Genomic DNA, 15,175 nt, shown 5'->3' on the forward strand with positions numbered 1-15,175 from the left:
GATACCGGCACTCCTCGAATTCTGGAAGGTGGACATTCCCAATTACAACTGCCTCCAGGAGATTAAATCCCGGGTTTTCGGAATTATTTTCCTAGGCCTCTCCGCTTCTCTACCTTACTTTACTGTCCTACATCACATCTTAAAACCTACCTCAGACCAGGTTTTTGGCCATTTTATCTAATATGCCTGCAAATAAAACAAAGAACTGTGGATTCTGCAGATCTGAAACAAAAACAGAAATTGCTGGAGAAATTCAGTAGGTCTGGCAACATCTGTGGAGAGAAAGCAGAGTTAACGTCTCAAGTCATTTTGAACATTTCGAACTCTTGTTCTGATGTTCTTGGCTATTGCAGTCATCATCGGGCTTCTTGCGAAGAGCTGATTAACTCTTGATGCCAGGAGCTGAGCAGCTTAGCTATTTTTTTTTAATTTGCTATTCTGTTGAAGACCTGTGAGAGTGACAAGTGCCAATCACCAGGAGTGGGTCTTGAGCAATGAAGTACAGTATCCTATAGGAACACGGTAGGCTAGACAATGTTCTCTGATTAACGTCTCAGTGTAACAGTTTAGTTTCAGAGTTGTGCCCTTTGACCTCTAGGCCAGCAAAGCGAGCTACCCAGATCAGATACAGGTACAGTATGGAAATGCTTCTCCACATTTTGGATAGAGGAAGAATTTTTTATTTTACTGCCAAATGTGGGCAAATCGTGTTGAGACTAATGCACTCATTCTAAGTGGTGGTGATTACAACATTTAACATGAAAATAACCCAAGTAACTGGTGATCTAGAAAGCCTTTAAAGTAGCACTTTGCCCCAACTGGTTACAGGTGGCATTCTGCACTTACTTTTGAAGAAAGTGAACCTCCATCTGGGGAAGGGAAGAAGAAAATAAAATCAGAGAAATGCTTCTTACACAAACACACACAAAATAAAGCATTCTCCTGCCTTAACGCACATTGGTGGCAACGCGCGAAAAGTCCAGAGTGCAGACTGGATCAAGGATACTCTTATTGATGATCTACTGCTGAGCAATTCCCCTTTTCTTTTATCCTTGACACCAACCCCTCTCAGCCCACTCTCAGGAAACCATTTGAGGTGCTGAATCCCAACACAATAACATCACCAATTTAGACAGCCAAGAGCAACGATTTCAGTTCAATTTCTTATCCTCCCTGGCCTGGTTTTATTTAAAACGGAATGAATTTTTACTGAACCCCTTTCATCATCTCAGGATGGGTTTTCCAGCAAATAAATTTCTCTCAAGTGTAGCCCCTACGATGAAACAGGAAATAGGGTGGCTAATTCACACACAGCAAGCTCCCAACAGGATAAGTGACCGGATAAACTTCAATTGGTGAACACTGGAGGTAGGAACAGAGGACGGCAGAGCTGGGAATTCCCGGTGGCAGGCTGTGTGCAAGTTTGCTGGCACCTTTCTGCCTCTGGGCTATTTTTACACAGGGAGGTCAGGCCTGATGAAGGTTGTGTGTCTGCAAGCAATGGCAGCTCATTGGCATAATGAAAATGCCAGCTGCGGACAACAAAGGGCCCCACTGGGACATCTTGGAGTATGGCAAATGCGTGCTGATAGGGAAGGGGGTGACCACTGGCCGCCTCCTTGCTGCCACCATACCTGCTTGTCCACAGCCACGGGCACAGGCTGCCCTACAGAATGGCTCTTTCTCTCCAATGGTGAGTCTACAGCTATGGCCATTTGAAGAAATCAGGGAGTTATGTCCCCAACCTGTCAGCGCTCTGGCTTCCCAAGATCTCTCTCTCTCAATCCCCATCCCACACCGTCTTCGATTGTACAGTGAGCGCACCCTCTGGATGCTCATCACTAAATCATGGATGATGGAGTCAGGACCCACAAATGATCCCAACATCGGAGCCGAAGGTGTAAATGCTGCCCAATAATCAAATTTTAGTGATGTCAGTTGAGAGTCATCTCTGGTTCAGAGTAACAGGAGAATTCCTCCTTTGAAAGAGTGCTACGCAGCCTTTTATGGCTGCTTACAGGGTGATACCAGGCCCTGGTTTCATGTCATCTGCAAGACTGCACCTCAGACAGTGCAGCACTCCCTCAGCTTCCATCAAATCAATCCTACATTGAAATCAGTTCATTGAAGTCAGACTAATGGATCAATTCTGGGACCTTAGGGCTCAGTGCTATTCCAGATCTTCCTTAAACAATGACATTAAATAAAGAACATTATCTAAAATTATAGCTCAGGATCTTTCATTCCTTCAGGTACACAGTGACATTGAGAAGCCTGTACATAATGTGCTAATTAGTCAATTCCTTATCAGTACTGGAACGATCAGTGCCTTCAGCAATTTTATGTAGCGACCTTGATTGTCCCTCAGAAGTACTTTGGGATGCACTTCAGACATATTAATTCTTAATTTTAAAACCCATTCATCACATTTGGCACTTACATGTTTCTGAGCGTTGAACATCAGGTTACGATACAGCTGAGCAAACTGGCAGTAAGTGACATCCCCACTCCGCAACTCCATGTCCTAAGGGCATAAGAAGTCATCAGGGAACTGAAATTATGTCATTTTATTCCCAGTACTAAATACAATCCGATGTTACTGTTACGTAGCACCATTCCACAGAAGAGGAGGAGCGTGGGGAACTTCACTTCCTGCCCCCCACCGGCTTCTTCCAGTTGCATTTGTAACTAAAGCAGACATTCCTGGATGTGAGTAGCCACAAACAATGCTGTCATAAATAATACCTCACCTCATTATTGATCAGCATGCAACGATGTACTAATGACACGAGGTTAATTCCCGGAATGGCGGGACTATCACACGTTGAAAGATTGGAGCGACTGGGCTTGTATACACTTGAGTTTAAAAGGATGAGAGGGGATCTGATTGAGACGTATAAGATCATTAAGGGATTGGACACTCTGGAGGCAGGAAGCATGTTTCCGCTGATGGGTGAGTCCAGAACCAGAGGACACAGTTTAAAAATAAGGGGTAGGCCATTTAGAACAGAGTTGAGGAAAAACTTCTTCACCCAGAGAGTGGTGGATATATGGAGTGCTCTGCCCCAGACGGCAGTGGAGGCCAACTCTCTGGATACTTTCAAGAAAGAGATAGATAGAGCTCTTAAAGATAGTGGAATCAAGGGTTATGGGGATAAGGCAGGAACAGGATACTGATTGTGGATGATCAGCCATGATCATAACGAATGGTGGTGTTGGCTCGAAGGGCCGAATGGCCTACTCCAGCACCTATTGTCTATTGACACCAGTTGCTGCAGCATCACATTTAAGTTGCTACAGGATCATATAGCAAGCATTAGTCAATTCAAGTTCTCCACAGAGACTACAGCTTGCCCAGGATTCTTTCATGTGCAGTGATTGCTAAACACAGAATTACCTAATACAGGCTCGCATCTGGAGCTCTGCAGTATCTTAAAGACAGCATCATACAAGAACAATGAATGGTGCTGCATGGTATTGAGACATTGGGTGATACAGCATCATATAGTAGTGAATGATGCAGTATGATACAGACAGAATGAGTGGTATGGTATCATATGCAGAGACACTGAGTAGTGCAGCATGGTACAGAGACATCGGCATCATATAGAGACACTGAATGGTGCAGTATAGTGTATAGACAATGCTGGTACAACATCTGGGACAAAAAACAGAATTTTCTGGAAAAGCTCAGTGGGTCTGGCAGCACCAGTGAAAAACAAATCGGAGAGTTCACGTTTTGGGTCCGGTGACCTCAGTACAGTTCTGTGGAAGGGACACCAGACCTGAAATGTTAACTCTGATTATTTTCTTCACAGATGCTGCCAGACCTGCTGAGCTTTTCCAACAACTTCTGTTTTTCTTCCTGATTTACAGCATCCGCAGTTCTTTTGGTTTTTATTTGGTGGTACAACATCACAGAGAAGCAATGACACAACATGGTATAGGGACAGTGAATGGTACATCATCATGTTGAAACACTGGGTGGGACAGCATGGAATGGAGACACTGGACAGTTCAACAATATATGGTAGTTCTGGATGGTGTGTAAGTTTTAAGGAGACAGTGGATAGACATGGGGATACTGGATGACAAACAGCTTGTCTGATGACCCTAGCAGGTAATGTTCAAAAGAATAACAGTTCTGCATTGGCAACAGAGTCAGTCAAACAAAGAATGAGCAGAGAAGAGAGGTAGGATTAGACTTGGAGTCTGAGAGGGATCTGAGGAAAAATGTAGTAGCTGAATAGGTGGAGGCTTGGCAGTACTAGGAAAACAAACACAAAGTAAGGTAAGAGAATGAAGAAAAAGCAAAATTTCTTTATGAAACCACCTTGTCTGCTTTCATAGGACGAAACTGGTTTGAGACAATAAATATTTTAGATAGAATAAAGGAAGTCTAGAAGTCTAGTTGCTTCAGTGCACTACACAGATAACAGCAATCAGCAGCATTATGTTAAAAGCAAGAATTTAAAATAAGATAATCAGCTTAAATAAAATTTCTTTGACAAATGAAGTGTGTGCAGAAAGAAGTAAATTACCGTAATTTTTTCCCGCAGAAATCTCATGTTGGGCACTCGGTAGTTGACTTGAGCCAACATGTTCTTCAGATCCTTCACAGTGATCCTAGAAGAGGGGAAATATACTGTTATCCTTGAGACATTTTGACTTGTAACATGCAATATGGTTGGTAACTGAGGTGTTACCACTTGTCCAATCCCTGAAGCAATAACCTGGTGATGAGGCCCAGCTAAGTGAGGTATTCGAGAGTGCACTGGACCTTTTCTTTGGATATGAATAGTGTGCACGGGAAAGGCAGGAAATTGGCATCAGGTATACCAGCCAGGCTGGACAATAGAGCCAGTGCAGGCAGGACGGGCTGAACAGCCTCTTTTTGCTTTATAATAATCCTGTGATTCCATGATAACTTGCACACTGAAGTGGTGTCCACGCTGTTCACACATCCTAACCCGCTGAGAACTACATCTCAGTCAGGTTGGCTGGATGAGTGAATCACTTCCCTGGAGAGAAATGGAGAGAACAGCGAAAGCAAAGTTCACTCAGAGGCTGCTGTCAGCTGGTGACATTGCCTGGGAATTCTGTGATCTCAGTTATGGAACCAAACAGAGGAGTTAGAAGCACTTTGCTTTTGTACAAATTTCGAATGTGGCCATCTTTTATTTTTCATTCCTAATATCAAGCTCTTTTGTAACTTTTGGGTGGGGTACTTATGTTTCATAAGGACATTCTGTGTTAAATAGCCATTTTACATGTCTGCTCCGCATGGTGCAGTCATCATCTTGTTTTGTTGCGGAACTCCACTTCTTTAGCAGAATTCCACATCTTTTGTACAGTTATTGAGGGAAAACTCAACACTCATTGTCCAGCACAGCCTAGAATGCAATATTTGCAAAGCTACACACATTGAAGATACACAGGCACATAGGTAGAAATCACAAACAAATAGATAATACACGCCACAGTTTCCATTGTCTGTGAGGATACCATGCAAGTATCTTCAGATATCAAAGGGCTATTAAAGTTGGGTAAATATTGCTCATAGAATCCTTACAGTACAGAAGCAGGCCATCCGGCCTGTCAAAACCACACCCTCTCTCCCAACATGCATCCCACCCAAATAGACATCCTTACCCTCTCCTTGTAACCCTGCAGTTACTGTGGCTAATCCACCCAACCTACACATCCTGGACACTATGGACAATTGAACATGGCCAATCCTCCTAACCTGCATATCTTTGGATTGGGAGAGGAAACCAGAGCACCCAGAGGAAACCCATGCAGACACAGGCAGAATGTGGAAACTTCATACAGGCAATGGCTCAAGGATGGAATCAAGCCCGGGTCCCTAGTGCTTTGAGGCAGCAGTGCTAACCACTAAGCCACCGCGCCAGGTAGTTCTACAACAACATTTTCCAGTTTGGCGGTGATCGGGCCTGATGACACGGATCGTTCCATCCTCACCCCTAAGTGATGTGGAAGCCTATTACAATACCAATTTCACAGTAAAATGAAGATTGTGTGACACAGTGGCTATTGTCCCTGCCTTAGAGCCAGAAGCAGTAGGTTCAGATCCCATTCTTTGGCTTGATGCTGCGAAAGCTGTGTGCATAATGCAGCCAAGAACATCAACCTGTAAATCCCTCCTACGTACAGATTGGCAAAAGATTCCTTGAAAGCCTGGTGATGGAAAGAAAGCTGGTCTCTCCACTGTCACTGTCCAAAGCCCCTTGTTATAGTATATGTGTAAAGGTGCATGATACCACAGCAACTCAGACTTTCTTGAGTAAACTGTAACACCCATCACCATCATGGTCAGGTTCGGCTAACAGAGCACAAGCCGCTTTTGAGTCCCTACTGATGTATACAGCTCACTTTCCACTCTTCTCTTGTACTTGAGTACATGTGAGAATAAAACACAATTCTAATTCAATACCGTATGTTCACTCCCCAAACTGTTGTGCAGCTCAGAACATACAGTGTAGGAACAGGCCCGCTAAGTCTGACAAAGGTTTTTTTCAGAAGAAAGAAAATACAAGATATTTTTTGCAGGATTTATTTTGAATTGTATTCTTTATCCTCCTAACTATCTATACAGAGTGGTCACCACACGATTTATCTGATGATTTACCTGAAATACTAACACTTGCTTTTCTCCCCACAATTGCTGCCTGGCTTCCTGTGGTTCCAGCACTTTCTGTTGACATGACAGAATTTACTACTAGCTGTCCCACTAATCTAGACTAGGGTAGACGGGGTTAGCGGTTAGCACTGCTGCCTCACAGCGCCAGGGGCCCGGGTTCAATTCCACCCCCGAGTGACTGTCTGTGCGGAGTTTGCACATTCTCGACGTGTCTGCGTGGGTTTCCGCCCACAGTCCAAGCATGTGCAGGCTAGGTGGATTGGCCATGCTAAATTGCCCGTAGTGTTCAGGGGTGTGTGGGTTAGGTGGGATGCTCCGAGAGTCGGTATGGGCTTGTTGGGCTGAAAAGCCTGCTTCCACACTATAGAGATTCTATGATACAAATCCAAACCTCCAACTGGCAAACAATCTGTCAAGAGCAGGACTGACAAATTATTGTAAACTGGGAAGTTGCCAGATTCTGATAAATAACTCATGCAATAATCAGCATTGCCTTACTGATTTGTGAACTACCCGCACTTCAGTGAAAGGGGATCACATAATTTATCACACGTTCCTGCCTGCTTTTATGACAGTCTTTGGGGTCACCAATTGTGGCAACCATCAGACATTGTACCACAATGTGATAGAGAGCATTAAACTATAGAGGAAGATCCATAAATCACTGACACAAAACAGCCCGAAAGGACAGGCAAACACTCATACAGGCGCACCTATAAAACATACAAACACACTTAAATCTAGACACACATGCGCCTTCAAACGCACACATTTATTCAGACACGCACAAACATACAGAAACATAGGCAGACTGACAGACAGATCCACAAACACAGACACATGCTTGTCGACACACACATCTGTCAAAGACAAAAGACAAGCAAGCACACGCACGCACACACACGCACGCGCACACACACGCACGCGCGCACACACACGCACGCGCACGCACACGCACGCGCACGCACACGCACGCGCACGCACGCGCACACGCGCACACACACACACACACACACACACGCAAAGATAGTTCTAAGAAGAGGCACAAGATTGAAGTTTTGTCTTGTACTCATCAGAACTGAAACAAAAGGAAACCAACTTTACAAAGATAACAACAATTTATATAGTATGAATAAGAGGCCGTGCAAGCCATTGTATTCTATAGATTGTTGCTTCCTTTCTAAAATCAGTTTTCTTCACCCCAATGAGCGCAAGATGTAAAGCTTTAACTGGTTTAAGGTTTAAGAACCATTCTCCACCTTTCCCAATCTGTGTTGTTCAAATATGTTTGAATCTCAAGTTGTTTTGGAGAATGCACACTCATGACTGGAGTGAGAGATGGCTCTTCAATTGCAAATCTATAAGCCCAGAAGCATCATTAAGGAGTATTCAGTTTAAACTGTGAGGATGAGCAAGTTGCGAGGGGAGGGAGGGGCAGAGGAAGAAGGAAAAGAAATCTCCCAGCCCTATCCCTGACACTCCAATTCCGACATAAATTCTGCATTCCAAAAGGAAACCACTAGCTGGGATTTACCGGTCCTCCCGATTTCGGTCTACATTGTAGAAATGCTTCCTCAGCCACCTACAATAAAAAAAAGACAGAATTCAATCAGCTGGGGGCTTCTTCATAACTTACTGTTCCTGCTCTGAGCAACAGAGTTTTCTCCAAAATGCAAATAAATTTCTCCAAAAGGTTGCAAACGGCTCAGTGCAGGCACACCCACATTTCTGTAAACTGTGAATTGTGCAGTGCAACGTAAAACGAATGAAGTCTGTAGGTGATGACTTTTAGATTGGCCCCAGATTGCTCCTTTGTTTTGTTAATCATTTATTCCGTCCAATCAATTGAATGTTATATTCTGCAACTCAGAATTTACACTTGTATAATATTGTCAAATGCAGAATGGACAACATCTTCTGAATCTTGCTGCTCCAGTTTAAGAACTACAAAACGGAAGAGTCCTACTAAGACAAAAAAAAAGCACATTCGACACGAATAGCAGAGATATTGGTCATTAGTATCAGAGATAGTGAGAACTGCTGATGCTGGAGAATCGGAGATAACAAGGAGTAGAGCTGGATGAACACAGCAGGCCAAGCAGCATCAGAGGAGAAGGAAAGCTGACGTTTCGGGTCTGGACCCTTCTTCAGAAGAAATCATTTCAGCCTGCTGTGTTCATCCAGCTCTACTCCTTGTTATCTTGGTCATTAGTGTGACTTATACAGAATCACAGAGCAATACAATAGCCCAAAGACTGTGAGTCAACTCGACCGGTAGGCAACCCATTTAGTTCTACTCTTCAACTCCTTTCTGAAATCCGATAAATTTCATATGTTTGTCTGATTCTCCTTAAAAGGATACTACTGCTTTTGTCTCCAACAATCTGTTAGATGAAGTGGTCCAAATTCTAACCACATGGTGTGTAAAATGATTTTTCTTTACTGCGCCATCTGAGCCTTCAACTGTTGGGAACAATTCTGATCTAAATACTTCATAGCTTTAAATTCTTTAACTAAATCTCTTCACCATTTCCAAATCTATGAAGGACAGCACCAGTTTCTTCAGTCTATTACTACTGCAATCCCTTACCTCTGGAACAACTCCAGTAAATCTGTGCCTCTCAAAGGCCTTCATATCCATTCTAAAGTGTGAAGCCAGAACTGGACTCTATAACTTTAGCTGGGGCCTGTGTGGTGGTGGGGTGTTACTTTGCCCCACCATAGCAAGTTTGGAGGGTCAGAGGGCATTGGCTGAGAAGCTGGGGCAATATAGATGGGGGGTAAGATTGCCATAGCTGCTGGGGAAATTTCCCAAGAGATGCCTGGAAAGCAGATTGCCTACCTGCTCCATGGAAATGGACAGGCACCCTCCATAAAGACCCAGTCAAGAGCAATATGACAGCACCAAGGGGCCTTGACAGATTAGCCCCATCATGCACAGAGGTTACCAGCTCCATGGAGCAGCTCTTTCTACAGCATTCTGAAGGGGTTTCCAAGCCTAGGTCTCATTACCCACGAAGAAGGGGCCATTGTTCAAAAAGACAATGGACATTGGCTGAAAGGGCTTCCCTCTGCTTCGAGTGGCCTATTGATCGGATCCCTTCAAAGTGTCTGTTGTGATTTACGGACCAGGCTGAGTCCATCATGTGACCCTGCTGTCCTGTTCCCTGACCTGAGCCCATAGGAGACATCTCTCCTGCGGTGGAGAGTGGTAACTGGTGCCCCAAAGCTCAAGTCAGCATTGAGAGGACACCCAGTACCTTTCATGAGGAAATGAGCCATTTGCAGAGACAACCAGGAGGCTGACCCTGGAAATATAACTTGGAAGGTCTCCGTCCTGACAGGCTGAATAAGCTGGGGCTATATTCCCAGGAGCATCGGAGGCAGAACTTATAGAAGTTTATAAAAATCACGAGAGACACGGATAGGGTCGATAGCCAAGCTCTTTTTCCCAGGGTACGGGAGTCCAAAACTGGGAGGGCTTAAATTTAAAATGAGAGGTGGAAAAGATACAAAAGGGACCTAAAGGGCAACTTTTTCCACTTAGGGTGTGCAGAGTGCAAGGAATGAGCTGCCAGAGGAAGTGGTGGAGGCTGGTACAATTACAACTTTTAAAAGGCATCTGGATGGGTACATGAATAAAAAGGGTTTAGAAGGATATGGGCCAAATGTTGACAAATAGGACGAGGTTAATTTCGGGTATCTGATCGGCACGGTTCTTTTTCCATGCTGTATAACTCTATGATTCAAAGTGCAGGATCAGGGCCCATTTAGTTCTGGCCTCGGGGCCTTGAAGCTGTGCAAGGACCAAGATTTCCATCATTCATGGCTGTTCACAAAGCCTAGGCTCCCACTTGCTTTATTACTTGCTAACCTTATTTACCACCCTCAAAGATTTGTGCCGAGTATTCCTGGCTTCTTGGATCCCATTCCCATTTAGAATTGTACCATTCCTCTTGCATTCTCTTTTTTCATTCTCCCTAGGGAAATACATCAGCTTATACTTTTCTACCTGTTTAACTTTATCTGCTGTGAGTCTATCTATTCCACTCACTTGTCCATCTGTTCTTGTTGGCCCTTACTATCTCCCTCACAAACTGATCATTATCCACAGTCCTTGGGGAAACAAGGCGAGAGAGGTTCATTGAAATCTTAATTATCTATCATCTTTAGAAAATTGAAGTATGGACTGACTGTAAATTCAAGTGACCCAAGCAAAGGCCCTCCAACCAGATCACATTTCCCTTCTTTTAATCAGATTAATAGAGTCATCCATCCACTTAGAAGAGCAAGGATAAAAGTTGACACAAGACAAACTTATATAAGATTGCCTATCCTTTGCTTTTGAGTCTGCTAGCACCAAGCATTAATTTTCTGGAGACAACAGTAAGCAAGGTCTTAATAAGATAGTTTAGCTGTTGCTTCCTCCTCAAGGGCTGAGCAGAACGGTCAATGTGAGACTCTGTGCTGGAAAATGGAAAAAACAGCTTGGACCCACTGTAATGGGAGAGTTGCTGGTGCCAGCCTGCAGTCAGGGCCTGGCAGATATTCTCTCTCTGGATTTGCATAGCAAGAGGTAAAAAAACAAAACTAGGCAGTCAGATCCAGCCAAGACTGCAAAGAAAGTCAGATCATTTAGACAAAAAAAAACTGCAAGGGTTAAGGAGGAAAATCTGTCAGTTTCATTAGGGACTGCATTGTCCATGTCAAGCCAGACAACTTACATGTGTGGTAAAGTTGTATTTTGTGTTGTCTCTCAAGATCAAACTACACAGCTTGAACAAAGAGATTACACTTGCATCTGGATGTTGTCACGCTACAAAGAAAAGCACGTTCCTTATTATATTCCAAAAGAACATTGAATTTGCAGCACAGAAATGGGTGGCACGTTAGGAAAGCACTATAAAAATGCAAGTCTTTAACTTGTGCGCTTGCCCAGGTCTCAGTAGACAATTCACTATTAAAGCAGCATTGCCAAGACCTTTGATTGACAAAGTTTACTTGATTCTCACTGATCTCACCCATCCAGGAGACTTGCGATAGCAGCAGAGTCACAGCAGATCTGCTCAGGTTGGGATTTAAGTGTTCTGTACACCAAGTGTGGGGACAGGTAAGTTCACGGGCGATGATCTCTCTCTGCCCCTCCCCCAATCCTGCCTGCCAACCAGAAGGCCGCAAGCCCCAGCAGGGTATTTCAATGACATCTCATGAACTGCTCGTCCAATCAGGAGCTTTGCCACTGAACAGCCACCCAGATTGGGGTGGCAGCCAACAAGAGGCCAGGAGCCTCAGAGACTTGGACAGCATCACTTGGGGCCAAGGAGGAAGCACACCTGACTCATCTCGTGAGGACAGTCTCACAGGGAGGGGAGGATGCTAAGGTCAGGGTTGGGGGGTGGGTTAGGGTTAGGGGGTTGGGGGGTGGCTAGGGAGGGGTTGGAATTGGTGGTGGGGAACCAGCTCTCAGTAGCCACTGCCATGGCCCCATTGTTAGCCCCGACTGCCCACACTTCAAGTGGAGGCCTCACCCAACCCAGCAGGTAGGCCGCTAAACTTCGCTTCCCTGGTCTTCTGAGATGGCTCGTAATCGAGAGGTGATGAGCTGAAATCCTTAAGGAGCCTCAATCGAACAGTTATTGAGGTTTTTTTTGAGGGGGCTGAGAAGATCATTGACAAGCTTCTTTGTCTGGGACTTTTTGGAACGGGGGAAAAAGTATCTCCCTGGGGCCAAACTGCTCAATTATTTGTCCTTCCTGTTGGAATAACTCCATAAAGTCTGGTATCCCATCACTGAGTCAGTCTTTATTTACACGTGGAAAGTTCACGACACTGATCCAGCTTCCTCAGAGACAGCTCGCAGATTGAACAGAACTCCTGTCAGAGATAGTAGGGACTGCGGATGCTGGAGAATCTCAGATAACAAGGTGTAGAGCTGGATGAACACAGCAGAACAAGCAGCATCAGAGGAACAGGAAAGCTGACGTTTCTGAAGAAGGGTCTAGGCCAGAAACAGCAGCTTTCCTGGTCCTCTGATGCTGCTTGACCTGCTGTGTTCATCTAGCTCCATACTTTGGTATCTCAGATTCTCCTGACACTTCTGTTTGTATCTGTCAGCCAGGTTAACAGCCCCAATGAGGGAGTTTATATTCTATGACCTGGCTAATCTGGTTACAATCATTACACCCATCAATATCCTCTCTTATTTTATGGAGGGGTAAAACAATAAAATACAAACAAAGAAAATAAAACCAAAGAAGTTTCCAGATTTGTTGAGTTTCTCCAGCACTTTCTGCTTTTGTTCTATCATGGAGTAAATTGGTCCTCTGCCTTTTCTCCAGACCCTCATTTAGCCGTTTTGAGAATCACAAGTATTAAGAGTGCTAGTGGACAGATATCTTGTTCCCACTTTCTGCACCAGCTGTGGCACTATGGTGAGGTACAGTCAAGTTTAGTGTCATTCGTTCTCACTGTTAAATTAATTGGATGATATGCAGGTGATGGGCAGTAACTGGGGATCTATTTGAGGCCCTACAAATAGAACTAGACTGAAACATGGTTGTTGAGTGAGAGGTGAATGTTTTCAATAATAAAATGACTGCATATTAAAGTGTGCATAGATTGCCTCCAGTCCTACTTTAAACCACCTCCCTTTCACAAACAGAACATTCACTTGTGATTTAACATCTGCCAGGAGCTGGAATGAAATTCACAAATTGTAATTCATCTCCCATACATTTTTAACCAATGCTTTGTTGATTACCATAGGTGATTACCAGTTGTCATGTTGTAACAAAATTAAGATGTCACCTTTGCAAACATTCTCTCTTGCAATCTTTACAAGATACCAACAAAAATCACACAAATGTTTCTCGTGCAAAGTAACTCGGTTTCCTTCTGTCTCGTTGTGTGAGTGGTTCAAGTTAGCATTGATGGTACGACAGGAAATCTGCATAAGTTTATACTGGCAGCTGCAGATCTCCCAGGAAGTGAACACAAGCTTGTGCAGATTAGTGAGCCATTACTTCAAAGCCTGGGAAATGTGCCCAAACTTGTACAAACCAACCCTTACAAATACTCTGCTAATGATTCCAATATTGTGGTGGCAGCAAATATTTACATGATAAAACCCCAATTGAGGAAATAATGTTCTGATAATGGAAACCAAACTATAAGCAAAATATCGCCATATTAGTTGAAAGAAAGTTCTTAAGAAGAATCATATTAGGAATCAAAACTTTAACTCAGTTTCTCTCCCCACTGATGCTGCCAGACCTAATGAATTCCTCCAGCACTGACTATTTTTGTTTCAGATTTCCAGCATCTGCTGTATTCTACTGCTGTATTACTTGAATCTCACTTGGATGGTGAAACAGGGTGCATAAGCTTGGCTTGGATCTCTTTGAGGATTGAAGATTGAAGTGCTTAGAATAATTAGAACAGTCCAGTTGGGTAGAAACAGAAAGCTTCATCAGAAACTTCAGAATCCTTCACCTGAAAGAGGAGCGAAAGAACACAGTTTTCAATGTTAAATTGGGTCCCATCTTTGATCCCTCAGCCATGTTGGCCTCAACTAGAGTTGCTTCAGAGAGTGTTAAAGCTAGCGTTAAAAACCTGTGGGCTGGGAATGGTTAAAAATCTGCAAGATTTCTAGCATCAAGTTGTCTTCCAGTGACTGCAGCTGGAAAGTGAAGTGAAAATGATCAGAACTATGATTCATAGTGTTTTTTGTTGGGAAATGATATTAACGGCTTTGATACCAAAGGGCATGATGGTATAATAATTACATTATTGGACTTGTAATCCAGGACTAGGGTAAGATCCAGAGACAAGATTAAATCTCATCACAGTAGCTAAGGAACTTAGATTCAATGAATTAAATAAGCTAGGATTAGCTACGGGGATAATACGAATGTTGCTGTGCCTTTCAAAACCCATCTGGTTCACAAATGTCCTTCAGGGAAGGAGCATTTGCTGTCATTATCCAGTTGGTCTACGTGCAACTGCAAACCCACAACAATATGCTTGACTCCTAACTGATCTCTGAAATCACTGAATCCCTGTGTGGAAGCAGGCCATTCAGCCCATCTGCACCAACACTCCAAAAAGCTCCCACCCAGGCCCATCCCTGTAACCCTGCATTTCCCATGGCTAATCTGCCTAGCCTGCACATCCCCGGAAACTACTAGCAATTTAGCACAGCCAATCCACCTAAACTTCACATCTTTGGACTGTGGGACGAAACTGGAGCACCCAGAGGAAAATGGCACAGACACGGGGAAAATGTGCAACCGCCACACAGATAGTCGCCCAAGGCTGGAATTGAACCTGGTTCCCTGGTGCTGTGAGGCAGCAGTGCTAACCATTGAGCTATCGTGCCACCCCTGCATGCTACTCCGTTTTATTCAAGAACAATGCTGCTGGAAAGGGAGTACCAGGATTCTGATGCAGTGATGGTGAAGGAATAGTGTTGTAGTTCTGAGTCAGGATGGTGTGTGGCTTGCAGAGTGGAACTCC

At 44.0% G+C, this 15,175-nt stretch overlaps 1 protein-coding gene across 1 annotated transcript in view; it reads right to left on the reverse strand.

The window, feature by feature from the left end:
* LOC125461413 (1-phosphatidylinositol 4,5-bisphosphate phosphodiesterase gamma-1-like) overlaps positions 1-15,175 on the reverse strand; it is a 172,360-nt gene that overhangs the window by 108,793 nt on the left and 48,392 nt on the right. Inside the window, exons 4-7 of the mRNA XM_048550162.2 lie at positions 8,196-8,243; positions 4,542-4,626; positions 2,441-2,524; positions 847-869 (exon numbers count right to left, since the gene is read on the reverse strand). Of these exons, the coding sequence (XP_048406119.2) occupies positions 847-869; positions 2,441-2,524; positions 4,542-4,626; positions 8,196-8,243 (240 nt within the window). The remainder of the gene's footprint in view (positions 1-846; positions 870-2,440; positions 2,525-4,541; positions 4,627-8,195; positions 8,244-15,175) is intronic.

Source organism: Stegostoma tigrinum, chromosome 19, assembly GCF_030684315.1.
Source record: "Stegostoma tigrinum isolate sSteTig4 chromosome 19, sSteTig4.hap1, whole genome shotgun sequence".
In the NCBI taxonomy this organism is placed as follows: domain Eukaryota; kingdom Metazoa; phylum Chordata; class Chondrichthyes; order Orectolobiformes; family Stegostomatidae; genus Stegostoma; species Stegostoma tigrinum.